The sequence below is a fragment of the Phyllostomus hastatus genome, unplaced genomic scaffold, assembly GCF_019186645.2.
Source record: "Phyllostomus hastatus isolate PE091 unplaced genomic scaffold, TTU_PhHast_1.1 phas_contig_210, whole genome shotgun sequence".
NCBI classification, from domain to species: domain Eukaryota; kingdom Metazoa; phylum Chordata; class Mammalia; order Chiroptera; family Phyllostomidae; genus Phyllostomus; species Phyllostomus hastatus.
The window spans coordinates 28350622-28378354 of NW_025333737.1; the positions used below are offsets into that span (position 1 = coordinate 28350622).

Sequence of the window (27733 nt, forward strand, 5' to 3'; positions counted from 1 at the left end):
CACCACTAACAAAGCAGCCCCGGGGCCTTGCTCTTAACCAAGTGTGTCAACCACACCTGCAAGTGGGCGGCCAGAGTCAGGCCTTTCTCCAAATGCCAGCCATGTGTTGATTTAGCCCCAGCAGCCTCTGCTGCTGGGACCAGAACCTCTTAATTTTGAAAACAAAAAACAAGCAGCTCATTTCCAAAGGACTCTCACATAGCAGATGTGTACACAAAGTTTTTTGAGTTTTATTTTCCTCGGGTTGGAGATTCATCTTAACACGCATGCATTTTAAAACAGTAACAGGGTCTCACACTGCTCCGAGGAGACATCAGACAAGCACAGGGAGGGTGAAAACTCCTATTTAAAAAATGGAAATCGCAGTGGGAGATGGAGAAGTCACACACATATGGTGGGGTGATCGTTTTTCCTGCTCCCCCCCCAAAACTGAATCTATACTTAATTCACATTTTTTATTAGCGTGGTCTGACCTGGTGCTGGGTGTGCTGAGTGGCACCAGGCCGTCCCCAGAGTTGTCAGTTTCCACCTCCTCACGAACTGGCTCTGAGCACGGAGAAGGGGCTCCTCTGGAAGACTCCCCTCCAGCCTCCAGAGGGTCCCCGCGCCCTTCAGAGGCGGTCCTCCTAAGGGGCACATCTCAGGGGGAGGCTGGGCCATGTCACTGCCCCCTGCAGGCAGCCGGTACATCTGGGGACACTTATCCGAAAGTTTTCCCTTTCATTCCTGCGCTGAGTGGACTCCCCCTCCACACATTTCGGCCAGAAAGGTGAGGTCCCTGGACTCGGATCCGCGGGCCTAAGGCCAGGGCTCCAAGCGTCGTCTGAACACTTGGGCCCCGTGCACACGAGCAGCCCCGACACGGGAGAGGTGACGTTTCTTCTCTCCCAACTTGAACTGGTAAAGAGACCGTTGGGGGGTGGGACTGGCTACTGAGAAAAGTCCTGGGTCTTTGGTCCCCCTCCCCAGGGCAGGCCCTGGCAGGCTGCGAGGGGGGGTCTCTGGGGCAGGGGTCTGTAGTCCTGGCCCTGAGTACCACCTAGAGCACAGGCGGGAGAAACGAGTGGAGCAGGAAGAGCTGCCTGTGGTGGGAGCAGAGGGAGTGCCACTGAGAAGAGCCACAGGGGCGACTTGTGGCACCTGCCACAGACCAGTAACCCCTGAGCAAGAGAAGGAGATGGAGCACTTCAGTCCGTGCTCCTGGGGCTGCTGGCTTCCCAGCCCTGCCCTGAGCCCCCAGTGGGGCTCAAGGAAGGAGCTCAGACTGGGAGGGTGAGACCAGTGGTTCACGAACAGGAACAGGGCCAGAGGCCTTCATCTAGTGGTCTCAGTGTTTTCAGACAACCCTTCACTTTGGCTGGGAAACCAGATTCTTAGCTGTAGACTCAGAACAGGGCGGGACGGGAGAAGCCGGGACTGGTTAGGTAGTAGTAGAGGGGCTGGGAGGCGAATCTTGCCCTTCACCCCCTCCAGACCTCACCCAGGCAGCCACGTCCTGTTCTTACACCTTTGTTCTTGGGACCCAGAGTTATGCTAGGGTGCTATGAGGCTGCTGAGTTTCACGGCCACAAAGAGTGAGGCTGAGGGTAGTGACTTCCCTTCAGATGCCTTCTACTGCTCAGAAAGGGAATGGTGGGATTCGGGGGGGAAAGCGGGGGCGGACAAAAGCTTGGGGGTCAGTTCACTTTCTCTACATTCAGACTGCAAACCAAATATAATATCTCATCATTATAAAAAAAAAGAAAGAAAACTTGTATAAACCAAGATAAATAGCTTTTAAACATTTGAATGCCAAAAGAATTAAGAGGGCCAAACCCAAGGCTTTGAAAAGAGCACAAAGACCTTAAAAAAAACCCTAAATTCACCAAACCTCAGCTCAAATATTCTGACCGGATCAACAACACCGTTAGAAACACGGAAGAGCATCTGAAACAGGGTGCTACCTCTCAGAATGTAAACAATGTGTAAAAAAACCCACAAAGACACAAAACTCAACATGAACGAAGTTAGAAGTTGGGTGCCGGGTAGCTCGTCTTTGACCGACAGGGCCGCCCGGGTTACTCATCCGCGTGGGGGCACCGTGGTCGGCAGGCCAAACGCAGGCGCCGCGGCGGCCGCGCTGCCAGCGACACCTGCCAGCCTTCGGAGATGCCGGGCCCATGAGCAGATCCAAATTTTCGTTCTTGATTACAAGGTGGGGAAGTCAAGTCCAAACATTATTCCTACATGATCCCTTCCTAAGTCAGTTTTGTTTTCTCCATGAGCCAGTCGGTTTCAGGTCCGTCCCCGAGTCACCTCGTGGTCTCGCTGCTGACGTTCTGAGCTACCTGTGGCCCCTTCACGTGCCTCCTCCAGAAGGGTCCCGGCAGCCCCAGGAGGCCAGAAATACTGTCTCCTTCCCTTCCTGACCAAAACGCTACGAGTCAGGCACGGGGACGGTGCTGTGCTGGTTCCTGCTCCAGAAGCTGAGCTTGGCCAGGCTCGGAGGGAGCCACAGGAAACCAACCCGTTCATTTAAAATGCCCCCACAGACTCTCTGCATCTGTGGGGTTTTATCACATCATCCTAAACCCCCAGTCCCTGGTGAGGGGTTGAGGAGATACCGTCATGTACCTCCCCCCGCGCCAGGACGTCCTCTCTCCAGCCAGAGCAGACTGCTCAGATGTCACCGCACAATGACCCTCAGTCCCATCCTGAGGCCGGGACAGCCAGGCTCAGCAGGTGGCTGGAGCTCCTGAAGGAAGCTGCAGGGAGCCACTCCAGACGAAGCCTGTGTGTGGCAGATGTGCTCAAAGTCTAGGAGGGGCATCGAGGGAACACAGCCCCAAGGCTGGGCTCAGGTCCGATCCTACCTCAAACCTCCAAATTGGATTTCCTGAGTCGCATCCTCAAATGATCCAGAAACAGCCTCAGGCTTGGGTGCCGTACTCCAAGGTAGGAGGCGTCACTGCCTGCTGGCCATAACGTCCAGGTACAGGCACAGGGCGTCAGGTTACCTACATGGTGGCCCGAAGAGGAATCTGCAAGGAGCACCCCAGGCGCCTGGAGGTGTGCCCCCAGCTGAAAGCCCACCTCCAAGCCCACCTGGGAGAAGGTCAGAGGGAAGGAAATGGATGGGGGCCACGAGTCCTCATTTGATACTCATCAGCTTCAGCTTCTGGGGTTTCTCCAAGGGAACAAAGCCATTCAAGGACAAGAGTCCTTTCTAGTTCTTCTTGACAAAGTGGGAGGCAGGCCTTAAAGAGACGACATCGGAACTCCAGGGGCCAAGAGAGCGCAGGGGTTTGAGTGATGATCACGAGGTTCTCTGAGAACCCACTGTCCAGGGCCCGGCAGCAGCCCCCACCCCGCACCGTCCCACGAGGGTGAGCGCGCTCCCCTCTGAGCTGTGACTCTGCTCCGAGATGACTGATGCTGAGCTGGAGTGTCCGGCAGGAGGCAGCGTTTGGAGGAAGGGGTCGCTGAGACCCGAGAGGAAAGGTGCAGGGAGTTGTGCACAACGCTTCACGAAATTAAAAAGTCAACACAACAGGGCTGAGGTGTCTGACCTCCTCTCCTCGGGCATCAGAGCACTCGGCTCTGAGGGCACCCTCGGCCGGGTCTGCAGGGTGCCTCTGACACAGGGGCGCGGCGGGGTAGGGAGGGTGGGGAGGGCATGACATACATCATTATAAATAACAGACCTGGAGCAATGAAATTTCAGAAAAACCCAAATAAGCCCGCAGTCGCCTCTGGCCCCTAGGTATTTTAAAAGGCTACAAGGTACCAAAAAGGAGACCCGGGTCAAATGGGCGGGGTGGAAATCAAAGGTAGCGGGAGGTGAGGCCACACCCTGTGAGCACTAGCGCACCCAGCACGTCCCCCTCCCCCTGGAGCCTCGCCCAGCGTCCCAGGTCCAGTCTCACGGCCGGAGCCCTCCCCGCCCCGACTCGGCCCCTACCCCTCCCATCCAGCCCAGACACACCCTCGCCCGTTCCAACCCCCGGCCCCATATCTCATCATCTGGCTCTGGCTGAAGGTAGAAGGTCACTACGTCAGGATGTTGGACATGAACTCATTGAAGCGTTTGGAGTACTGCTCAGGGTTCACAGTCGAGATCTCGGCCCCCGCCTGTAAGGCACAGAGGCTGACCATCAGGTCCAGCTCCTCGGCTCTCGGCGGGCTGCACCTGGCAGGGGCCTGGGCATTCAGGGGCCTTGGGACCGGCACTAGAGCCAAGGACAACCCCTCAAAGACGGGGCAGGCCACCTTGAGAGTGGTGGCTACGTCTCGGAACTGCCCTAGCTCCTCCTCTGACTCTCAATCCACTACAGCAGAGGCAAGTGCTGGGGAGGAAGCAGACAGACTCTGGATCTCTGAGGGAGCCGCCGTCCGGAGACCAGCAGCTTGAAGTCCACAGAGCAGTGGACCTCTGGGGGGCAGTGTGGGCACGTGAATAAAGCTATCACTTCGCCGGAGGTCCACAGGCTGCACCACGTGCCCAGCAGCCCTGGGGAAAGGTGCCACTGGGCTCGGAGTCTCGGGAGCCAGAGGACGAAGGGAAAGACAAGTTGGGCATACTGCCCAGGGGTGGCACATAGGTGGCAGAGAGAACACCAGGCCACCTGCTCTTCCTGTTCCCTGTCCCGGGAGAGGGGGAGGGAGAGTGCCCTTAAGCAGGGGGCCTGAGAGTCCGAGGGCCTACCCGCGGGGCCCGGCGGGGGCAGGGAGAACTCACCCCATGTTTCACTGTTTTGGCAGCATGTGCGGCTTTCTTCTTCGTGTCGTACGGCGTGAGGATGTCGATGATGGCCATGAAGTAGACCTCCTTCTTGGGGGAACCTGGGGGGGAAGCAGCGAGGAGGAAGAGGTAGCGGGGGGAGGGCAGAGAGTAGCTGGGTCCACAGCCCTTCAGGTAACAGATCCAGACTGATCCCCATCACTGTGGATCGGAGGGGAACAAGGACTGATGGAGTCCTCAGAGGCTTCCACAGCTCTTCTCTTACTTGGTTCGCACAGCTCCCCATGGGGATACGGGAGGATGTGTAAGACCCCGCCCGCCCCACGCACCAGAGAACCGTGCACCTAACAGCCAGGACGATCGGAACGGGGACGAAAGGCCTAACGGAGAAGGACCCCGGGGCCCTTGGGGCCAGCAGACAGAGCCGCTGATGAGGGCTCACTACGGGGGCCTGGACGTGGAAAGAGGCCCACGTCAGCAATCACTGGGATGGCGGCCCAGACACCCACAGGACACCTGAACCGTGGGCCGGGGGTGGGCAGGGCCAGCATCGCCTCCTACTTACTTTCATGGCTTTTCATGGCATAAACATCGACAGAGGGGTCGAACTCCCCGGGCCCGAAGAAGCGAGGAAAGCTGAGCAGGTTGCCGGGGCTGTCGGGGGGGGTGCCGTAGGAGCAGAGCAGGCTGCCGCCCACCCCGTCGTTCTCGCACTCCTCGTCCTCCGCCCGCTCCTCCACCTCCATCTCCTCCTGCTCGGCCCGGTCCACGTCGTGGATGCCCACCAGCAGGCTGTAGTCCATGATCTTCAGCTGGGCCAGGAACTGGGGGCACGGGGAAGGGGAGAGAGGAAGAGGTTACACAGGACATCCCCGTGGCACCCGAAAGGGGAGAAAAGCGCGTTCCCTTCGGATCCGCTCTCCAACTCTGAAGCACGTCAGAGATGATGTCCGGGTCTCTGCCCTCCCTGAGCTCAACGTCTGATGGCGAAGACAGCCACCCCACGGGGGCAGTGAGCTTTGGGGCCCGGAACGGCAGGGCCAGAGGGCCGCCCTGCGGGAAGGGGTTGAGACTGAGCCTGCGAGGCGAGGAGGAGGCAGGTGGGTGGGGCTGTGGGAGGAAAAGTGGACTGAGCATGGCAGGAAGCGGAACAGCCACACGATCTGGGGCCGAGAGAGGCCACGGCCAGTCTGAGGACAGACAGAGGAATGCTTCACTGCGAGAGGGGACAGAGAGATGGGTCGACGCCGCAGCGTCTGTCAAACCATGACTGTCCGGCCACTGTGAATGTGAAATCCAACTCAGTAGGCTGGCACTAGGGTTTTTTAAATTATTATTAGATACCACAGAATAGAGTTAAAAAATCCAGTACATAACATGAAGTAAAGGTAGGTAGTATTTCAGTGTGTGTGTGTGTGTGTGTGTGTGTGTGTGTGTGTGTGTGTTCGGTTGCAAGGTAAAATGTACTTGTAACTGGGGGTAATAGGCAAGATTTGAAAAACCATACAATTTAGCTTCTTTACTCGTCAGGATAAAAATGGGGAGAAAAAGAAAACAAAACGCTTTGTAAGAATGACAGAGCCAACCAGCATTCTCAACTCTCCCCTCAAGGCCAAAGAGGCTGTGTGGTGCAGGGGGGAATGCTGGGGTCCTCCCCTTGCACTGGCGCCCCCCTCTCTACAAGCCTCGGTTTCTCATCTACACAGCGTGCTGTGAGCAGCATGGCATCTCGGGTCTGCTGATCTGGGGCTCCACGACCTGGAGAAGAACACAGTGCGGGAACGACACAGGATGGGAGTGGCCAGCCGGCATTCCAGTCCGGCTAACGGTGACGCCGGGGGCACTGGTCTGAGTCCTCTGTGGACTCGCCAGCAGCCACCACAGCCACATGCCAGGCATTCTGCCTTGGCCACAAACGGAGCCTGCGGCACCGCGAACCTGCCCAGCTGACCACTGTGACTAAGGAACTGGGAGGGGAATTGTAATGGGACCAGAGAGGCTCTACACACACAGGCCCGGGAAACAACTCAAAGCTCAGGAAGCCCCAGTGGCAGGACATCAGCAGACTCTTCTCGGCAGAGACAGAAAGGCGGGGGCATCGCTGCGAGTTCCTCTGGACGCAGCCTCCTCAAGGCCTAGGACAAGGGGCAGGGATCCCGGAGAAGACAGCCCCTCCCACCCACCTGAGGACATTCACCCAGCAACACCGTATGTGAAAACAAATGAACTGAGGAAAGTGCCATAAATTCTTCTTAGAAACACAGTGGGGAGAAAAGCAGGACGGGAAGGAGAAAGACTGAACACACTGAACATCAGAATAAAGGCACAAATGTAGTAGCAAATGATTGAGGAAAAACTTCCTAGCAAAAAGAAGTTCGTAACACCCATGTTCACAGCAGAATTATTCACAATGAAGCAACTCCAGAGAGATGCTATTATGTGTCACTTGACCGGGCCACCAGGTACCCAAACGTTCGATCAGGTATCACTGAGTGTGTTCGCGAGGGTGCTTATGAATGAACTAACCTCTGAATGGGTCAAGTGAGTCGAGCAGATTGCCCTCCCCGATCTGGGCAGGCCTCGTCCACTCAATTGAAGGCCTGAAGGCTGAGCCTCCTGTGAGCAGAAGGGAGCTTCCCCTTCCCACCTGCCTCTGAGCTGGGGCACCAGGGTTCCCCTCTCCTCAGATGCAGATGGAAACCACCACTCCTTGGGGCTCTCGAGCCCGCGGGCCTCCGCACTGACACTGCACTACCAGCTCCCCTGGGTCTCTGAGCTGCCAACTGCAGGTGCTGAGACTTGTCAGCCTCCGTAATCACGTGAGCCAATCCTTACAACACACATGCATCCATCTGTCAGTCAATCTACCGATCTGTCTGCCTGTCTGCCTGTCTACGCCCCGCTGATTCTGTTTCTCTGGATAACCCTAACTCACCCACCCAGAGTCCCCCGGTGGACGAACGGGCCACACAATGCGCTCGTGCTGTCAGCACACATGCCACAGAGAACCACGCAGCCTCAGAGACGAAGGCCATTCTGACACATGCCACGTCACGGACGGGCCATCAAGACACTATGGTAAGTGAGAGGAGTCACGCAAACAGAACCAAGACTGCACGGTTCCGTTCATGGGAGGCTCCTGGAGGGGTCCATTTCACAGACACAGGCAGCACGGTGACCGCCGGGCCAGGGAGCAGGGGGAACGGGGCACTGATATTGAACGGGTGCAGAGTTTTAGTCTGGGACACTTAGAAAGGGTGAGAAAGAAAACATTTTTAAAAACTTCACAGGGCTTGGTTTTAACGAGCAGGCTGCCAGTGGACTGAAACAGAAGGAGACACTGAGTCATCAGGTGGTGCAGCTGTCACCTTCCCGACCGAACCCCGTCTTCAGAAGGGGAGCTCCCCCGCAGAAGGCGGGGGTCGGTGGAGGACCGGGCCAGTGAGAGGCAAGGCTGGCGGGTCTCACTGGCGGGTTTCCTGCCGCTCGGGTGGCCGGAGGCCTCCGCCGTGGGGCCACCGGAAAGGAAGCCTGAAGGGGAGTCTGAGGAGGTGCCGTGGCGGGTGAGGAACGCCGACACCAACCGTCCCCACGCGGGACGTTCGTCCGCAGCAGCGTCGGGCGCAGGCGCCCAACCCCCGCCGCTCGGATCGCCACCCCTCCTCCTGTCCACCACTCTTGGAAAGCAGTGACTCCAGTTTTTTCTTGAAGAGGCTCCTGCTCTGCAGAAAAGAGGGGTCCTGCTCAACTAACTAAGTTGAAAGCAAGGTTAGTAAGTACCTCTACATCCCGTTTCAGTTTTTCCAGAAAGTTCTTTTTACTCTCCTCTCCCACGTGCAACTTCTGCCCTTCGTTGAGGAAGTCGTTGTCTTTGAACGTTGGCAAGTCCTTGGCCTGGGAGAACAAGAGCAGCGTCAGTGGGGCGGCCGAGCTCGCTCCCCCACGGGGCCCTGCTGGGCACGGTGGCGCAGACAGAGCACGGGCGATCAGCGCTCCTGGTCAGCAGCTCGGCCCAGGGGGCCGCAGACCCAGGCTCTGGGCACGCGGGGGCGGCAAACGTGTGGCGCGTGCCCGACCACAGCCTGCCCTCCCGCTGGGCCTGACACGGACACCGCCGACCTCCAGGACTACAAAGAATCCCGCGAGGCCAGAGGTAAAAGGCTGAAGACCAAGGCCAGGGTGGAGGCCAGGCAGGTGCCTGCTGGCACAGAGCACTGACAGACTGCACGTCTGGGGGTGGGCCAGGGGCCGTGCGGGAGGAAGGAGCGGGTGGCCGACAAGAGAATGCCTTCCGAGCGGCCCGCCCCACGCTGGACCGGCAGCGGCCCCAGCATACCTTCTCCTTGTCGCTCGCTTCTCTGGCAACAGTGGAACCCTGCAAGGACAAGAGCCGTCAGGAGCAGCCCTGCTGAGGCAGATCCCGCCGGGTGAGACAACACGCACCAGTCTCTGGGCAGGGCAGCAGGTGAGCTGCGGCAGGCAGGTCAGAGCCCTGGAGGGGCCAGGAGGCAGCGACTGGTTCGCTTCCCGTCACAGACCGTTCTCGGAGCTCTGACTACGCATAAGGTGCGTGCTCGGGAAACAGACTGTGCCCAGAGACTCGGTCCCTGCCCTTGGGGAACTTTCCTTCTGACCGGGGAGACAGGCATTAAGCACTAGTCACAAAATTAATTAGTCCATTAATCACAGTGGTGCTAAGTGGTACGGGAGAGGAGACAGGGCAGCTCTGAGAGCTGGGAGGGGAGGCCTGGGCTGGAGAGGGACGCTCGCTGGCCAAGGCCTGCTTCCTGGAGTGAGTGACGTTTGGACCGAGCTCAGAAGGGTGAGCAGGAAGCAATGGGGGGGGGGGGGGGACGGTGCAGGTGGAGAAAAGCGCAGGAAGGGGAACAACGCCTGGCAGCCTGGGTGAGCTCTGGGGGACCAGGAGAGCACAAACACTGCAGGACGGACAGGACACCGGTGCGGCTGCAGCAGACACAGGGATGGCGGCGTGAGTGCCTGTGAAGCCAGGAAGTGAGGCTCCAGAACAGCGGAGCGCTGGGGCTCACGGGCACAAGTGTGCTCTTTCCCGTGTCTGGAAACGCACATGTGCTGTCAGTCCGTGGGGCCTGGACAGAGGCCAGAGCACACGCGTCGGAACAGCCTGTCCCGTGCTGCTGCCCTCACCGTGCATGTCCCACTGACAGGACTTGAAGAACGTCAACTGCTACATAAATATGGCACACTGGGGGCTTAAATAACCTGTCGCCTGAACTTCAAGCAGCCTTTGGCCCACAAGAATTAGGCCTAGCAACTCCAGAGTCACCCGTCCATGCCAAACATACGTTCTGGCTTTCCCGTTACGTGGCCGCGGGAGTCGTGGCCCTTCTGAGCCTCAGGGGGACAGCAGCCACACAGCTGGGAAACAGGGCCTTTTACCTTGAGGTCGTACTTGCGGTGCACAGTGAGCCGATGGCTGAACACGTTCCTGGTGACCACCATGTAGGTTTCCACCCCATCCACGGTCAGGCGGTACATGCCCAGGAACTGGGGCAACAGGGTGTTGCCGTGGCACTCCACGATGAACTGCGGAGGGAGGGAGGGAGAAAGGCAGGTTAAGGAGCAGAGGAAGGTGCCAACATGGACGGGGCTCCCCCAGGCGGAAATGCTCCCTGCCCAGGATTCCAGACCGGGTCCTGTGACGTCACGGGGTTCCTCAGACTCACAATAGGCAGTCACCACCCCCTCACCACCCCCAACTGGCGTAACAGAGCGAGAGGCTGGGCAAGACTGCGGAGCCCTGTGGTGCCATCTCTGTGGGATTTCACTGCAGGAAAGTCACTGATCTAGGCTGTGCAGCGCCCGTGGCCTGAAATGGGAAAGCCACAGGCGGAGGGGCTGCAGAGGCTGCAGAGGCCGGAGAGAGACCTGGCTGTCTGGGGAAGCAGCGCGGCTCCAGACCGAGAGCCGCTGCCCACCTCCGGCCCCGGGGTTTTCTGCTTCAATGCCCAGGGGGCAGAAGGGCCCTCTCCCCACCTCTCGGGCGCCCCAGAGAGAAGCCTGTTGTCCCTGGAGACCCAAGGGGGCTGGGGACAGGCACTCAGGTATGCCCCTGCACGCCCCGCTTTCCTCACGGGCGGGCTTCCGACAAGCGGGGCATCGAGCGGGGCATCGGGCGGGGCATCGGGACGGGAGGGAAAGAGCCCCGCCGAGCCGACGGGGCCTCCTTAGAAGACACGAGACAGGAGGCAGAGGGGGAACGCTTCCCAAGCCTGGCAAGAAACAGCTGTTCAATTGTGACTGAGTCAGTAACATGCCTTCGTGTCTCCTCTTCAATTGCTTCAAACGGGCATTTCTCGTCCCAGAAACACGGTTCCGGGGAGGGTGCCGTGCTTCTATCAGCTGTCTGCCACTACCAGAGGACCCACCTCTCTGCAAGATGCGCCCCCAGGGCCCCTTCTCCCTCGTCCCGCCCGCCCCCACCGTCCAGGCTCGGAACTCACCATACCTGGTGGTACTTCTTTAAGATGTTGTGCATCTCGGCCACATCCTCACTCGACACAGTCTTGATGACAAAGCGCCGGTCGTAGGTGGTGAGGAAGCGTGTGCCACACCGGCCCTGGCTGTCGCTGTTGATGGGGGCGCTGCGCGTCACTGAGTTCTGACGGACCGAGACAAAAGCGGGCCGGGCTTGGGAGGGGGACAGGACTCTGACGTGCGGGCTGAGTCTCCTGCCACGGGCCAGGCTGCCCTGAGGCCGGCAACACTGAGGCAGATGAGACCTTCCCCACCCCTTTCCTCACAGGAAGTCCCCATTTCTCCCGGAAGTCCTCCTTCAGAGTGACCACAGTTGTCCCCAGTCCCCGGCTGGGCTGGGAAGAGGGTCCCTGTGAAACGGCTCCGCTCATCCCCATCCCAGACGGCCACCTCCGACGTCAGGGGACTGGGTCCCAGGCCTGCCACTCACATGCGATAGGACCCTCGGGTGAGACACCTAACTCCTCTACTCCTGAGTCGCCTCACCTGGAACACGAGGAGGCAGACTGAGATGGTTTCCCAGCCTCCTGGGGTGACAAAGACAAAGCTTAAGAAATAGTCAAGAAGTCCAGCACAAAGAGGCGACAGACACAGTCACCTTTCCCTGGACACACCCTGGGGCCAGGGAACCCTCCCCGCCCTGCCCAGCACCTCTCCCTCCCTGCTCATCAGCGCAGGGCTACGAGGCAGCTGGAAGAGCTTCTCTGGCTCTGTCCCGCTCCCCCTGGAGGTCCCCTTCCCGCTGGGATCAGGGGGCATCAGCAGCCCCCGGAGGAAGGGAGGGGAGGGTGCGAGCCCAGCAGAGGGATGTGCCGATGCCCCCGAGGAAGCACAGGCGGCAACCGCTCACAGACACGTCTGCTCTCCAAGCTCCTCCTCGCCTCTCACCTAGGACCTGACTCTTAGCCTTTACCTAATGCCCCCGCACGGGGAGCACCACCTTCATGGACGAAACTGAGGTCTGAGGGGGAGCGCAGCCCCCAAGACAGAGGTCCCCAGTCCGGAAATGCCGAGGACGCTACGTGAGGGAGGCCCTCCCTCTCCCAGCCCGGCCCCTCTGCCAGAAGACTCAGAGGCCTCCAGCCCGGCGGGAAGTCTGGTCCGCCCCCACCCCCGCCTCATCTCCAGGCAATCTTCTCTGACTCCCCCGACCACGGGCAGTGCAAGAGCACGGAGCCCCCCCTGCACACCGTCCCCCCTGCCCCGATTTCGGTCTTCAGCAGGGCCGCATGCCCACAGGGCTATCAGAGAAACCGGACACTGCGAGGGGGGCGGTCAGATGGCCAAGGGGAGGGGCAGGCGCCGCAGAGGAAGGAGGAGGTCTGGGCAGGCTACCAGGGTTGCAGCCCCGGCAAGGAGTTTACAGCAAGTCCCAGGCCCCCAGCAGGTCACGATCCATTCAGGATTTGGCCCTGACAGAGGGGGCCGCCGGGACCTCCCAGTACCTCTGAGACGTTCCAGACCGCCCACGCCCCCCTCACACGGCCCCTCACCCTCCTCTTCGGGACACACATCTTTGCAGGGGGCCTTCCAGAGTGGAGGAGAGGGGCTGCGGGGAGGCTCGCCCCGTCTGCTCACGGGAACTGCTCTGGGGAAGGCTTCCCGGGGGTGGGGTGGGGGGATTACAGTGTTTTAAAAGCCTGGGGCACGCACTGTGGATTTCACTAGGCTGTACACGCCACCTCCCCCCACGGGCGATGGGAAGTCAGCTCTGTTTCTCGCGGCTACAGCAGGGAGGTGGGAGACTCTCCCACCTCCACCACCAGGCTGCCTGCCGAGGGAAGAAGGTCCAGGGAAGGTGCGAGGTGGGGGAGTAACAGACTGTACGCCAGACTCCAGCGCCCCTGAGGCTGGCACTGACTCCTCCCGACAGGACCAAGTCCCCTACGACATTAACACCCACCGAAGGGGGCCGCGTCCCTGCCATACCTGGCCCCCTCCCAACATCAGGACAGGGGACACGTTTAGGAGGTGGTACTCATACCTGGCAAGAGATTACACTACCCTTGGAGTCTTCCTTTTCTAATCTGTCTTATCTGCTTTAAGAGGCCTCATCTCTCGCTGGCAACAATTCTCTCTCCTAAGTCAAACTACGGAGGAGGAGGGGTCTTCAGCCTGGACTGGGAACGTCAGACTGCAGGGAAACACCTCGCACCCCCCTCCCCCTCCCACTGCTCCCGCCCGGGGCGGCCGCCTGAGCTCGGGAGGCGTTGTAAGGAGCACCGAGGCCCTCGCCCCTCCACGGCCCGCCAGCATGGAAGAAAAGACCGCCTGGGCCTGACGGGAACGTGACGGGAAGACACAGCACAAGAACAGTAGACGCTTTTCCCCACTTGTCCTGTGGCTTCCCGACCCCACTCCACTCCCCGATCCCTCCGGTTTCGCAAAGACGCCGGTACCTGGTAATCCTGATCGTCAATCCCAAACCTTTCCCGAAGATTCCGAAACACCATGGGGCAGTACTCCTTAAACTTAAAGCGGCTGGGCAGGTTCTCCCTAGGGAAAAGCAGAGACATGTCTCTGTGAACGTCCTCACACTCACCTCCGTCCTCCCGGCAGAACTGTCCGAGAGCGGTCCACAGGCCACGGGGACCCGAACGGTCTGTCTGCAGTGCTCAACGTGGAAGTTTCTAGGCCCCAGAAATTCTGGACGTGAGTCTGGAAAGGTTCATTTTTAAACACTTCAGGGGATTCTGAGCCTGTAAAAGCTAAAAAACTTTACATACCTTGTGTTTACTTTGTAATAATTAATCTAGCTCTACGCTTACAATTTGTGCACGTTTTTTTGGAGTGCATGTCACCTTTCACTAAAATTTCCATTAAAGGAAAACACCTCATGGGCCAGGAGGTGAGGCTGAGGGCAGACCCCACTCTACAAGCGCTGCACTTGCTGCGGCTGCTGCAGAGTGACCGTCAGTCTGACTGCTGGAGGAAAAGGCCTCTCTCCTGCAAGAGCCCCTCTCCTCTGGGGATGTTCCTATCAAGACGCCCTGGTTATATCCAGGAAGCGGCGTCCTTGGCTTCCACTGGGATGGAGAAGGCGCAAGCTCTGCGTCGGGATCCTCAGTCAGTCGCCTGGGACCCCATCTTCTCACGGAGCCTCTCTGCTGGCCCCGGTCCCCACCCCGCCGGCTCCCAGGAGGGGCGAGAATCCCCGAAGTGGTGCCTCCTCCCAAACTTCCCTGTCGGCAGCGGTCACGCTGCCTGGGAGCTCCCTCTCAGAGATGTGTCCCTCTGCCTCCTCCAGGACGACAGACTTCAAGGAAATCCAAAGCAGTGGCTTTCATGGGTCAAACTGGCCGACCACCATTTCTGTAAATAAAGTCTTCCTGGAGAACTTAATAAATAAATAAATAACTGTATAAATAGCAGGAGCCTCTCGTGAAGGCAGACTAGTCTGCCTTACTGTACCCCTGTCTTCTAGTACACAGAGCTGTAGTTTGATAACTGGCACATAAACAGTCGCTGGAAGGACAAAAGGAATAAAGAAAGATAAAACCAAATAAGAGATTGGATGCTCTGCTTTAGACCAAGATTTTAAGGCGACAGAACTTCACCAGAGGTTACGGACCCTAAAATGGGCAGTGGTACAACACCCATTCCCAGGGCCCTGACCTTTGGGACAGAACCACCTTCTTTCCTGCCTCCCAGTGGAGGGCTGGCTGCCTGTCCTTGCTCAGGTGGTGTGACACTGTGATGTACCGGTAATAAGGAGTATAAACCAGCCCCGACTGGTGTGGCTCTGTGGACTGAGCGCTAGCCTGCGAACTAAAGGGTCACCTGTTTGATTCCCAGTCAGGGCACAAGACTGGGTTGCAGGCCAGGTCCCCAGTAGGGGGCGCTCGAGAGGCAACCACACATTGATGTTTCTCTTCCTCTTTCTCCCTCCCTTCCCCTTTAAAAAAAAATCAAGAAATATAGTTCTTAAAAAGTATAACCCATATCTTTTGTATCATGTGCTCCCATTTATAATGCACACCCACATCTTTGGCCCGAACTTTCAGGAAAAAGAAATCTTTTGTTTTAATTTCTTAATTCAACTATTTACTTATTTATATTTAGAAAGAAAACCGATTATTATATTCCAGGGAATTATTTTACATACAGATATTGTTATTGCTTTCTAGAGTTACAATTTTAACGCATGAGCATAAATAAGAATCAAAAACATTGATAAAGGTAGGGAATTAGTACCAACCATGTACAATGTGCACCCTTATTTCTCCCTCAAAAATCTGGGCAAAAAAGTGCACACTATACACGGCGAAATATGGTATCTGGTTTCCATTCCTGTTTCTGACACAGAGCTCCTCAAACCACTGCAATGTTTTAAGAGGTAAGAGCAACCCAGGTATCTTCTGTTATTCATAAGAAGCCCCTTCCAACCACACCCGCATTTATTTTAGCGAGATGACTCTGGAAAGCCTCTAAGATGAGTGCGGTTGCCAGGGGAACCAACCAGGACTACAGGGTTGGAATTTTCAGGCAGGGGAGAGTGGCTAGAGGTTGAATCCTTCACCAAAGGCCAACTATTTAATTAACCATGCCTTCATAATGAAGCCTGCATGAAAATCCAGAAGGCCTGGGTTCGGAAGCTTCCAGGTTGGTGAACACGTGGAGGGGGGCACACGGAGAAAGCATAGAAACTCCGCAACCTCTCCCCATACCTTGCCCACGTATCCCTTCCGTCTGGCTGTTCTTGAGTCGTAACCTTTACTGCTGAACAGTAATCTAGTAACTAAACTGTTCTCCTGTGTCCTGTGAGCCAGTGGAACAAATGAATTGAATCCAAGGGGGAGGGCTGTGGGAACCTCCAATCTGTACAGGCTGGTCACGAGCACAGGGGACAACCTAGACGTATGACTGGCAGCTGAAGTGGGAAGGCAGCAGTCTTGTGGGACCGAGTCCTAAATTCGTGAGACCTAACTTGAATTGCACGACAGCCAGCTGGTGTCCTACGGAATGTCGGTCATGCGAGGGTAGAGCAAAAACACAGGAGTTTTCCTTCTGTACAGGTGGCCACTTAGCAAGCATCAGCTACAAAGACAGCTTCTCGAATAAAATGTCATTACTATGGCAGAGAGAGGTCACTAAGGGGCATTTTCAAATCAAGCTTCGCCTCCCAGCTAACAGTCTGGGGTTAGGGGGGTGACAGAGCGCAGCTGGTGAGGTGGTGGGGACTGCAGGACAATGGAGAGTGGAACCAGGATTCAAAGGCAGAAGGAAGAGAGTGTGAGCAGCAGACAGTTGTGGGGGTGACCCACAGTGGGATAAAAATCAAGGCCTCCGCATGGCTTAGGGCGGGCTCCAAACTGTGCCAGGTGAGACGGCTGCTTCACCGAAGCCGGAGACAACCTTCAGACCCCAGCGTCAATCCGAGAAGCCACAGGGAACGAAAGTGGGAAGAGTGACTTTGGACGGCACCTCGGGCACCTTGCTCAGCCTGTGGTTCACACGCCAGCGGAAGAGGAAAGAGCTTGGCTGCGTCCCAGGCCAGGATCGTGCCCGGCAGCTTCTTGCCTCAGACTAAGATCAAGATAGGGCCACTGCTGTCAGCCTCACGCCAGACGCCTCCGCTCCCAAGAAGCTCACCTCTCCCTGCACTGGCCCTCGATGAATCACCCCAGGCTGGGCCACGTGCCCTGAGGACAGCGGAGACGGGCTGATACCAGACAACCCGGGAGAGAGGCACATAATGAACGCATTTCTCCAGCCAGTTCTCAGCTCTGTGATCCAGGTGTCGCTGTCACACCCTTCCAGGTGCTGGCGTGCCTTTCCTTTCGCAAGGTTTCAGAAGCTCTCTGCCCTGAGGGAAGGGTCTGCCCACAAATCCCACTCCACAGGCAACTTACTTATTGAAGAGATGATTGTCCACCTTGATCTTGCTGTATGCTTTGAAGTCATCTGGCATTAGCATAACAGGGACAGGGACATTGCTCAACTCATTGATCTGCAAAGCAAGGGGAAAGTGAGGTTCTCAGCAAGGAGGCCACCGGCCTCGGCCTCCGGCCTCCGAGAGACAGCGTGCTGCAATGTGGAAGCCACCCCTCGCCAAAACACAAGTCTACGGATTCCCCCTTGTCTTATTTCTGCTCTTCTCTTCAAATGAGTTCCCAACCTCATTTCCATCTACCGAAATTCTCCCCACCCGATACGGTCCAGCTCAAAAGGCACCTCCTCCATGAAGCTTTCCATTGACTCTAGACCACAAATGTTCTTTCCTGTCTTAAGAATGCCTGGGCCCTGGCTGGCATAGCTCAGTTGACTGAGCGCGGGCTGCAAACCAAAGTGTCGCAGGTTCAATTCCCAGCCAGGGTACATGCCTGGGTTGCAGGCCGTGACCCCCAGCAACTGCACATTGATGTTTCTCTCTATCTCCCTCCCTTCCCTCTCTAAAAATAAATAAATAAAATCTTAAAAAAAAAAAAAAGAGTGCCTGGTGTGTCCATCTCTTGGCCACCCGACAGCCTCCCTCACGGTCGCTGAGTCTCACAAGCGGCACAAGCCCACTGGGCTATAGCCCAGACAAGGCCGTATTATCGATCTCTGGGGGCTCCACAGTGCTTGGCCCCATGACAGGCGCACACAGCAGATCGTACATAAACATTTGTCAAACGCAATGATAAATGGATTGATGAATAAATGTCACCCAACCTACTGAGTCCTGAGGCCTTTGAACACCTTCATACAAACTGTGGGTCACTCAAGGAATCAGCTTAGGGCAGGAAAAGGGCTGGGTGTGTAACTCTTCTCTCCCAAGCAAAGGGGTTAAGTTTAAAGTGAGCAGAGGAGGTAGACATCTGGCCACTGGCTCACGCTCAGCCTCCTGATTAAAGCACAGCCGGTTCCTAAAGCTGTGTCCCGCCTCACGCTGACCTGGAGGAGAAGGGGTAGGGGGCCATGCCCCCACTGCAAACAGACGTCCTTGACTTTCATCCCCCTTCAGGGAGCTGAAGCCTGGACAGGGAGCTGCCTTCCCATTGGTGCAGAACTGAGAGGGCAAATCCAGCGCTTCCCCGTTCCCAGCTTGCCAATTAGTGGGCTAATTAGCCACAGATGTCCTCTCCCATCACAGCAGAGTATTTGACGTTTGACCCTCGACACAGTCGCCACTAATGCATTCAGGATTCACAGAGGAAACCTCAGCCCTGCCTTAATGGACAGGGCGGAGGGAGAGCACGGCCTTGGGTCTCCCAGACACTCTCCCTGGAAACCCCATTATCTCACCGAGGCCCCACGTGGCAGGGAGGGAGTAGCCCAGAGTCATTAGGGCTCCTCCAGAAGCATAAATGAGGGGAAATAGCACTTAATTTGCTGCCTCTTTTATGTTCCGAACCTTTTTGATTCAGAAATATCAGAAGGTGGAGGAAGTTCAAGCCTCAGCAGTAGCTGGGCTGAGGAATGATACATACCTTCCTGGAGCTGGTGAGAAACCCAGCTGGCTCACGGGGAAATGAAGGGGGGCACGGGGGTGTGTGGGGAGGAGGAGGGGCAGCAGGCTAGCGTCGGAAGCTGGGGAAGAGACTCGGTGCTAAGCTGCTGGGGAAAACGGACTGGCATGGACACAAGGGTGTATGCCACGTGAGTCCATTGACATGAAATTCTAGGACAGGAACCTATGGTCAGAGAAACCCAATGAGAGGCTGCCTGGGTTGGGATGGAGGGGAGCTAAGTGCAAGGGAACGTGGGGTGCAATGCTAGGGTGACGGAAATGTTCTCTGCGTTATTTGGAGTGATGAATTAATCACACGGGTAGATACTATTTATGGAAACTCATCAAACTATATACTGAAAACTTCCAGCGTCCGGGCCTGTGATGCCTTCAGTATCCGGGTCCCGCAGCCCCTGGATAAAGGACACCACACACACACACACACACACACACACACACACACACGCTCGCCATGCCAGTTTCCACTCCAAGGGGCTGCTCACAAGGGAACCTGCTCGTGAAGTGTGTGCCTACGAGGGAAGCCATTCGCTTCCCGGCTTTCCTGCCTTCCTGCCAACAGAAACAGTTCATGGTAGCTGTCCCACTTCCTTTTTCCTGGCATACGAAGCTTGGCTCCGAGAGTTAGAGAAGTTCATGGCTCTTACGCAATTCTGTCTTCTCTAGCTCCCATCACGCTAGAAAGAGTGTGCCGTTGGCTCAAAGAGCACGGTTTTACACCAAGACGTTCCGGGATGTGCTACTAATGGATTCTGGGTTGGCCTAATACCCCAGCTCGGTGCCAAGGCCAGGACCCGACACTGCAGAACCAGAACAGACTGCAACAGCGGCTCGCGAGGGCTCCGCTGCCCCTTAGCCAGGACGACGCGGTCTAACAGGAGCTGCTCAGGGACGCTCTGTCCGTTACTCCTCTGAGTAATACTCCGTGCAGCGCAGTCCGAACGGCTGTGAAGTCGGCCAGGCTTTAGCCCTCATTTCATCTCTGTTCTTGACTGTACGCCCTAACGGCAAGAAATGCCTACCCGGGAGGACGTGCCGGCGAACAATCCACACACCTGAACGATGCAGACTCATCCCCCATTTCCACTGGACCACATGCAGATGCTTCACTCCAGGTTTAGCTGTACCTTTTTTTTTTTTAGTTGTGCTAAATTTCATATCCCCAGAGAACGCTATTCAATTTCATCTGAACGAGCACTTACCGAAATACCTATTACATGCCTCACTTCACGAGAGGGAAGAGGGGCGTGCAGTGGGGGAGCACTGCGACGCAGTGCACACAGAAGTCGGGGGCTTAGCCTCTCACCAGGGAGCCGAGACAAACCCGCGATGCAGTGACGCTGGAATCACGTAGTACACGAGTCGGAGAGAGCAGAGGGGCAGACGTCGAGAACAGGCGGTGTTCGGAAGAGGGCGTGAGGTTGGCGCGGTCAGAGTCCGACTCCCAGCCTCACTCGCCAGTCCAGAAACAGCGCGCCTCATGCCCCTCCGGCTACTGCCAAGAGCGCTTGACTCTGGAGGAATCTACAATATCGCGTTACATCCCTGGGTAAAGTCTCCCATGGCTCCTCATCAACCGCAGGGCCAAGTTCTAGCTCCTAACCCTCGCATTCAAGGCTTTTCCTGATCGGACTCGGACTCTGCCAAACTTCTATTCAGTTCACTTCTAGTCACCGTACCGAGGGCCTTACTACATGCCAAGACTGTGCCAGAAGCTGGGGCTACAGCAAATGAAAAGGCATGTCTCTGTTTAGCTGGGAAGACAGACAACTAATAACCAAATGTCCCGAGTGCGACAGAGTTTGAATAAAGGGAAATGGAAAACCAGATGAAGAAACGATTGATTCTGACTCGGGCAGGAGTGAGAGCTGGTGGCAGGAGGGAGTCACAGAGAAAGGCCTAGTTCCCAAACAAGGAGGGGAAGGGAATCCCAGGCCGTGAGAACAGCCGGGACCAAGACTCGGAGTTGTGAGAGTACATTCCCATTCTGGGTAGTGGGGGAGGGGGGTCTACAGGGCGGCAGGATGGGGCAGACGAACTAAGTGGAGGGACTACGAATCGGTAGTCACAAAACGGTTACAGGGATGAGAAGTATCGCATAGGGAATGCGGTCGGTAACATCGTAATGACTGTGTGGTTCCAGGCGGGGACTGGAAATATCGCGGGAACCCCTTTGTAAAGCATATGACTACTATGTTGTCCACCTGAAACTTATACAAAGTAATATTGAGTATAAACTGCAACTGAAAAGAGAAAAAAAAGAAGTGAAGAGAAATTAATATAGGAAATACAGACGAAGGGTCTAGCATATTACCAGTTAATGAATAACAGCTGCTTCTACTTATTGACTGCCTGTAAGTGGTCACTGCTTTATATTATTATATACTATATATCATAATATCAAATACATTCTGTTCTGTGCTATTATTTCTCTGTTTAAGAGTCACATAAGCGCCCTGGCCAGGTAGCGCAGTTGGTTAGAGCATTGTTCCAATACTTCAAGGCTGCAGGTGTGATCCCCGGTCAGTGCACCTATTACAAGAATCAACCACCGAATGCATAAATGATGAAGGCAGTGTTTTCCTTGCCTTGCCTCTAGCCTAATAGACTTTAGGGACAGTGTTGTGCTCACTTTATGGAGAAGGAAAATGAAACTCAGACAGAAAAATTACTACTCAAAACCATTATTAATAATAAGGGGCAGAGCCTGGATTTGAACTTAGGTTTGCCCACTATATGATAAATCTGGACTCAACTATGCAGGCAATGGGAAGTCCTCTCGGGTTCAAGTCCGGGATTTCACTAAATCAGATGGGTGATACAATAAGGTAGTTCTGAAATCAAAATCAAGTGAGGATTAAAAAGGGCAAAGCTAATAAGCATTACAGACCATTGATGGGACACAAAGATCTGTAGATCTGAAGATCATAGTTCAGGTGATAGCAAGAATAAACAAAGGAATAAAGCTCAGAGAATCATCCGAGATCTGGCTAAATGGCACCTCCTCTGCAAGAGCTCCCTTGTCTTCCCCAGGCTTAGTTAATTACTTACTCCTCTGTGCATCTTTATATTCTAAATACCATGTTCACTTGGGTAATAATTATTCCTCTGCATGTTCAACTTCTCTACTAGGCTGTGAACCCTTACAAAGGAGACTCTCTTCCTCACTGTCTTGTCCCTAGCAAGGCTGGCACACAGCAGTGGCACAACAGACGCTGGATGGAGGGGTGGCTGGCTACAAAAAGGGGACTGAAGCATGGCCAACATTAGAGTAAAGACAAAAAGGTATAGCAAAGCTGGTGTGACCATGCCAAAGGGTCACCGTCCAGAGGACGAGAAATAAGATTAACGTTAGCTACTGAGGCTATACCAGACTGTAAAGACTCTTTTTTTTTTAAGATTTTATTTATTTACTTTTAGAGAAGGAAGGGAGATAGAGAGAGAGAGAAAGAGAGAGAAACATCAATGTGCGGTTGCTGGGGGCCGTGGCCTGCAACCCAGGCATGTGCCCTGACTGGGAATCGAACCTGCGATGGTTTGGTTTGCAGCCTGCGCTCAATCCACTGAGCTACGCCAGCCAGGGCTGTAAAGACTCTTAAGTACCAGGCAGAGAGGAATAAACTTTATTCAATAGACAAAGGGAAGCGAGTGACTGTAAGTTTTGAAGCAAGAAAGGCCATGGCTAAAGCAATGCGTCAGAAAGATGTGCCTTTCCTTTACTGTCTGTCACATCTCTGGGCCAGCCTCTCTCACCTTCAGCAGAAGTGCACGCGGGAAATGCAAATCCATTCGAATGTCACACCAAGTACAACATATTAGGATGGTCAGTTTATCTCACATCATAGAAATGGTTTCTGGGTTATCCACATGATGAACCACACAAGCCATTAGCATGAATAACGAGGTCAACCAAGCTGCATGAGGAACAACTTAAAAGCGGAGAGTTCCCTCTATGCTGATCCCACTGGAGATAAAAATTCAGGCACCAGTTCCAGTCTGGTGAATTTCTGAGCCCAAAGGCTCCCACTTCCCTGTGTGACCTTCATTGGAACTGTCACCCAGGAGGCATGAGCTGAACCTACAGGCTTCAGGACATGTCCCAGAGTTCCAGGGGTGACTCAGCAATGGGCTGGCCACCACTGCCAATCACATGGTACCTGCCACCACCAGAAAACATGACGTATTGGGAACCGTACTCTCAGGACCAAGGAACCTCAACGAGACCTGAAACTCCAGAGAGAGCAAGGCAGGAACAAGAGAGCCACAAGGGCCCTCCAACAAATTCACCCTTTTTTATGCCTTCGTTTTTCCTCTCCTCTTATTGAATACACTGTTCTCTGTGAAGTGGGGAGGCCTGCTAAAGGACAGATTCATCCAAAGGCCTCACGAGAGCAGAAATATTTACTAAAGATTCTTAAAGGAGCAGGGCAAGAGAGAAAGGCAGGTAAAGGAGATGCTGGGTCTGCACCAAGCAAAGAAAACGCGTGAACAGAATGAGGGTGCAACGTGGGAGAGAAGCGAGCAGACTTAAGAATGAATCTGTTCCTCACACTGTACACAAAAATTAACAACATGGATTGTAAACCTAAAGTAAGAGCTAAAACTGCAGGACTTTTTCCCAGAAGAAAATGTAGGAAAAAATCTTCACGACCTTGGGTTAGGCAAAGCCTTCTTAGATATGACATCAAAAGGACAAACCAGCCAAGAAAACAGAAGTTAGACTTCATCGAAATTAAAAACTTCATCTTCAAAAGAAAACATCAAGGAAGTGAAAAGATAACCCCCCAAAATGGGGTAAAATATTTGCAAATCATGTATCTGATAAGGGAACTTGTATCCAAAATATATAAAGTACTTTTGTAACTCAATAATAAAAAGGCAAATAACCCAATTAAAAGATGCAAAATGTCTTTTAAAAATGGGCAACGGGTCTTTTTTATTTTTTGCAGAGGATCTTAATAGACATTTCTCCAATGAAAATATGTAAGTGGCCAATAAGCAAGTGAAAAATGTTCGACTTCACTGGTTACCAGGGAAACACAAGTTGAAATCACAATGAGATAACATTTCACACCCACTCAGATGGCTACAATAAACAAAGACGGACAATGAACAAAGTGTTGGCAAGGACATGGGGAAACCGGAACCCCCCATACGCTGCTGGTGGAAATATAAAATGGTGCAGCCACTTTGAAGAACAAGGCTGGTAGCTTCCCAAACGGTTACACCTAGATAGTTAACCATCAGCGGCTCCTATTCCTTCTGATCCCCCTGGGTGAGGCTCCACCCATTCCTGGTTCTTAAAAGGGCCAACAGGTAATCAAGCCGGATCTGTCTCTTCTGGTCTCCATGCCCCGCCCCTCTCAAAGGCTATCTCTTCCCTAACTACAGACCCTTTGAACAATTTTCATCCATCAAAACACTGGTTTCTTCTCTTCGCTAGTTCTCCCCTGACAGATCTGAAGCCTTCTGGCTTTTCTCCCTGTCTCCTACACAGTCTTCCTTCACGTCCGTCAGCCCAGGGCTGTATCCCTGTCCACCAGAGCCGCTCACAGGAGCACACGGAACTCGAAGGCCTCACTTTTCCCACCTAGAAGTAAATCAATCACTTCGTGAGGGTAATTAATTTTACTGCAGATAAAGATATATCCATCCTTCTTATCTCATGCACCACCCATCAGCCACAGACCATCATGGCCTAAACACCTAACTGGGTGAGAAACGAAAGAATCGAAGAAAAGTGACATCTGAAACCTCCAGCTGCCAAACGGGGCAACCACAGGCCTCTGAGGTAAGGTGATCTCCAAAAAGGCAGGCCATCCGCTGAAAACAATGTGGCCCTGACGACCCCCTAGAAAATCTCAACATTTTATACTCTTCTTCTGGGGAGATGCCTCCATTTCCCAAATGGGGAGACCTTTAAGTACTGGACTTACTGCAGCCTGAGTTGCAGCAATACAACTTGGGACTAACTGACCTCTTGAAGCTCAGCCGTCCAGGGCAGCGAGGCCTAGAGCCTTCCCCCTGAGGTTCTTGCTCACTATGCCCAGAGGCAGGGCCCTTGCTCACAGCCAACGCCTTTTCACCTAGCCTTCCAACTTCCTTATAGTTAGCAAAGAAAGAGGGTGGCTGCCTAGTCCCACAGAGCGGGAACCACGGACACCTCATGCATCTGCCTGCAGAGGCTTTCACCTGGCGCTCCCATTTGAGCAGACTGCCTACCTGCCTATCAGAAAACCAAGCACCAGGCACACTCCCATGGACTGGCATGCGCAGGGACACACGCTTGTGCATGCATTCAGGTTCTCTGACGAGACTGTAATTCCCAACTGTTCTGGCACTGGGCTGAGAGACAGGACAAGGAACAGGAGGCCAAGAAAAGGAGACCTGCCCCTCCAGCATGACCACTTGCTAGCAGAGTCCACAGTACCGGACAATGAGCTGCATCTTCTGGTGTGACCACAGGCAAGCGAATCCTCTACCGGAGGCCTCCATTTCTGCGTGTATGAAATAAGGGACCCAAGCTCCTTTCTGGCTGGCCGTAATGTCCCTAACTCTCGGATCTCTACCAGTTCTCTGCACAGACAAGATGCTTTCTAATGAGAAGCAGGCAGTAGAACAAAATCAAGGACTGACTTCTAGGCAGGGACACAGGGTTCACATTTTGGTGACCCAGATTCCCTTGCAATGTCGTCATATGACCCCTGAGACAGTAGGAAGCAGAGAGAACAAACTCTGCTGGACGATTGGCCAGAAGCAGCTCCCAGAGATCTGGGCATTAAACCAGTGGTACTGCCCACCCTGGCCAGGACCCTCACACCCCAGGACTGAAAACAGTATCTTGTCCAAGACCAACAAACCAGCAAAGACCTCACCACACACAAGTGCTTTTCTGTATGAGATACAAAGATCTAAAACCCTCACTCAGCCTATGGTTTATCAATCGCCAACCAAAGATTCCTTCATCAAAGCAAAGTCTTACTGGCCCCGGCACCCTCCATCCTCCTTTGGTCGTAAGGGTAATTTTAAGGACTCAGAAAAGTCTGGGGGACTAATGAGCTGAAAGCCACAGGAAATCCAGGCCATTAGCTTCATCTTCCTCATTCCAAACTTTTAGTTGGTGGGGCTGATTGTTTCTAGTCCTTTTACTTCCTCTGCTCATTCCCGGTGTGGGGAATCACAATGAAATGGTCAGAATGCAGGGAGCAAGTGGTGGGAAGAGGAAGAAAGACCCTCAACAAACAGGACATAAACGAAGTCCTCCAGCACAAACACTGGGCTGGGCTCCCACTTCCTGACAGGGACTGCTGGACAATCTCAGAGCACCCTGACCATCCAGGGGACCTCTCTCATCCTACCCACCATCCACTACCACACCCTTCAGGACTATACAAGGGAAAGCTAAGTAAATGAGGAGTCGAAGTCTTTGGCATGAACACCACAGGAGAACACAGGAAGACATTTCTACTATTAACAATCCTTCTAATCAGGCCTCACCTTCTCTCAAATGGTCACATTCCCTCTTCTCCCCACCCCAGGATGACCCTGGTAAAGTGTCTGTGGATCAAGGAAGCCTGAGCTTCTCCAATTGATACATCTTGTTCAAGAAGAAAAAAGGAAACCCGGGAAGAATTTCCGTAGTCGGGGGTAAGGAGGCCTGGAGGATGGGAAACTTTGAGCAGCCACACCAACCAAACGGCCAGAAATAGAGGGACAGTCAAGCTGGCCAATGCCACTTGCCCTGTCAACCGGACAGTGAGCAGGCAGCGGGTTGTAAGGGACAAGGGGAAAAACACATGCAACAAACAGGGTGAGGTGAGAAGAGCGGGAGAGGGGATGAAGGCGATTCCATCGCACCCAGGCCTTTCCTCTGCGTTCCAGGGGCGGCCCGAAACGAGCATACCAGACGCAGGAAGCCAGAGGGGCGAGAGAAAAGGGGGGCGGCGACGGCACACCACGGAGACACCAGGCCTCTCGTGGCGCGCACGGAGTGCACATCCAACCTGGACGGCGTGCAAGGGTGGGGTGGGCGTGCAAGTGCCTTGGCGTGGGGTTGCAGCGGTCACCGGCAGGGCCCACGGGGCGAAGGCGGGAGGGTGGGGGCGTGGGAGCGCACGGGGAAGCTGGTTACCGTGTGGTTCACCCCCCACATCAGGACGCTGAGGATCGGCTCGCTGGCCCGGAATAGCTTCACTTTCTGGCACACGAAATGCTTCTTCTTGGTCTTGGTCTTGCTGGCGCTCAGCGGCGCCACCGCCACCGCCGTGGTGCTGGTGCAGTTGGACGACATGCCCGGGGTGGCGGCGGCGAAAGTGGGGGAGGCCGAGACGGCACACAAGCCAGCGGCCCCAGGCCTCCCCGGGACCGATGCCCACCCCCGCTCCCTCACCGCGCCATGGTCGCGCCCGTCCCGTTACCTCCCCACCCCACCCCGGTGGTTCCGTCCTCACCACGCTCCGCCCACTCCACCCCGCCCCACGGGAGCCGGCGGTCTGCTCTGCACCCCGCCCCCCGGGCGGTGCAGCGACTTTGCTGTCTCCAGGCCCTCTCCTCCCTGCTGGGTGGTACCGCCCGTCCCGGGGAGGCAGCGGCCACCCCGCCCGCCCCTCCTCCCCGGGCCTGACAGGGACTCAGCCGGCCTACACACGCCTCAAAGCCCCGCGCCCAAGCAAGGAGGGGAGAAGGGCTGGGGGGTCTCGCTGTCTGCCGCGGAAGAGGATCCCTCTCTGGGCCCCCAAAGCCAGGGTTTGGCTCTATCCCGCAACCTGACGTGCCAAGATGGCGGCAGCACCACCGCTTGGGAGGGGAGAAGGGGCGGGAAATGTGAAGAGGGTGGGACGTACCATTCCCACCCCGAGGGAGAGAGGAGGAACACAGCCAAGGGAAAAGGAAGTCCTGCCGGGAAAACCAAGGAACGCCCCCTCGCCCCACCCAAGCGTGGATCTTCCCACTCCCCTGGGTTTAGGGCGATGCTCCACCCACGGGGCACGCCCCTTCCCCTAGGGCCAATGAGAGGAGGCTGCCGGAAACCCTGGGTTTTATGAATG

The 27733-nt window shown here is 55.3% G+C and overlaps 1 protein-coding gene across 2 annotated transcripts; it reads right to left on the bottom strand.

Moving 5' to 3' along the window:
- Positions 1-212: 212 nt before the first annotated feature.
- Positions 213-27464, bottom strand: PIP4K2B (phosphatidylinositol-5-phosphate 4-kinase type 2 beta). Of its 2 annotated transcripts, XR_006785373.1 has the most exons (11): positions 26818-27464; positions 17089-17186; positions 13636-13732; positions 11208-11360; positions 10139-10285; positions 9057-9095; positions 8501-8614; positions 5286-5544; positions 4718-4821; positions 2853-4110; positions 213-2770 (listed from the first exon to the last, which is right to left on the bottom strand). XR_006785373.1 is itself a non-coding variant. In XM_045836476.1 (10 exons), exons 1-10 carry the CDS (start codon positions 26974-26976, stop codon positions 4030-4032), a joined length of 1251 nt encoding a protein of 416 aa, XP_045692432.1. In that variant the 5' UTR covers positions 26977-27464; the 3' UTR covers positions 213-4029. The 2 variants fall into 2 exon arrangements, 1 of the variants encoding a protein (XP_045692432.1); XM_045836476.1 differs by having other exon boundaries at positions 213-4110.
- Positions 27465-27733: the final 269 nt, after the last annotated feature.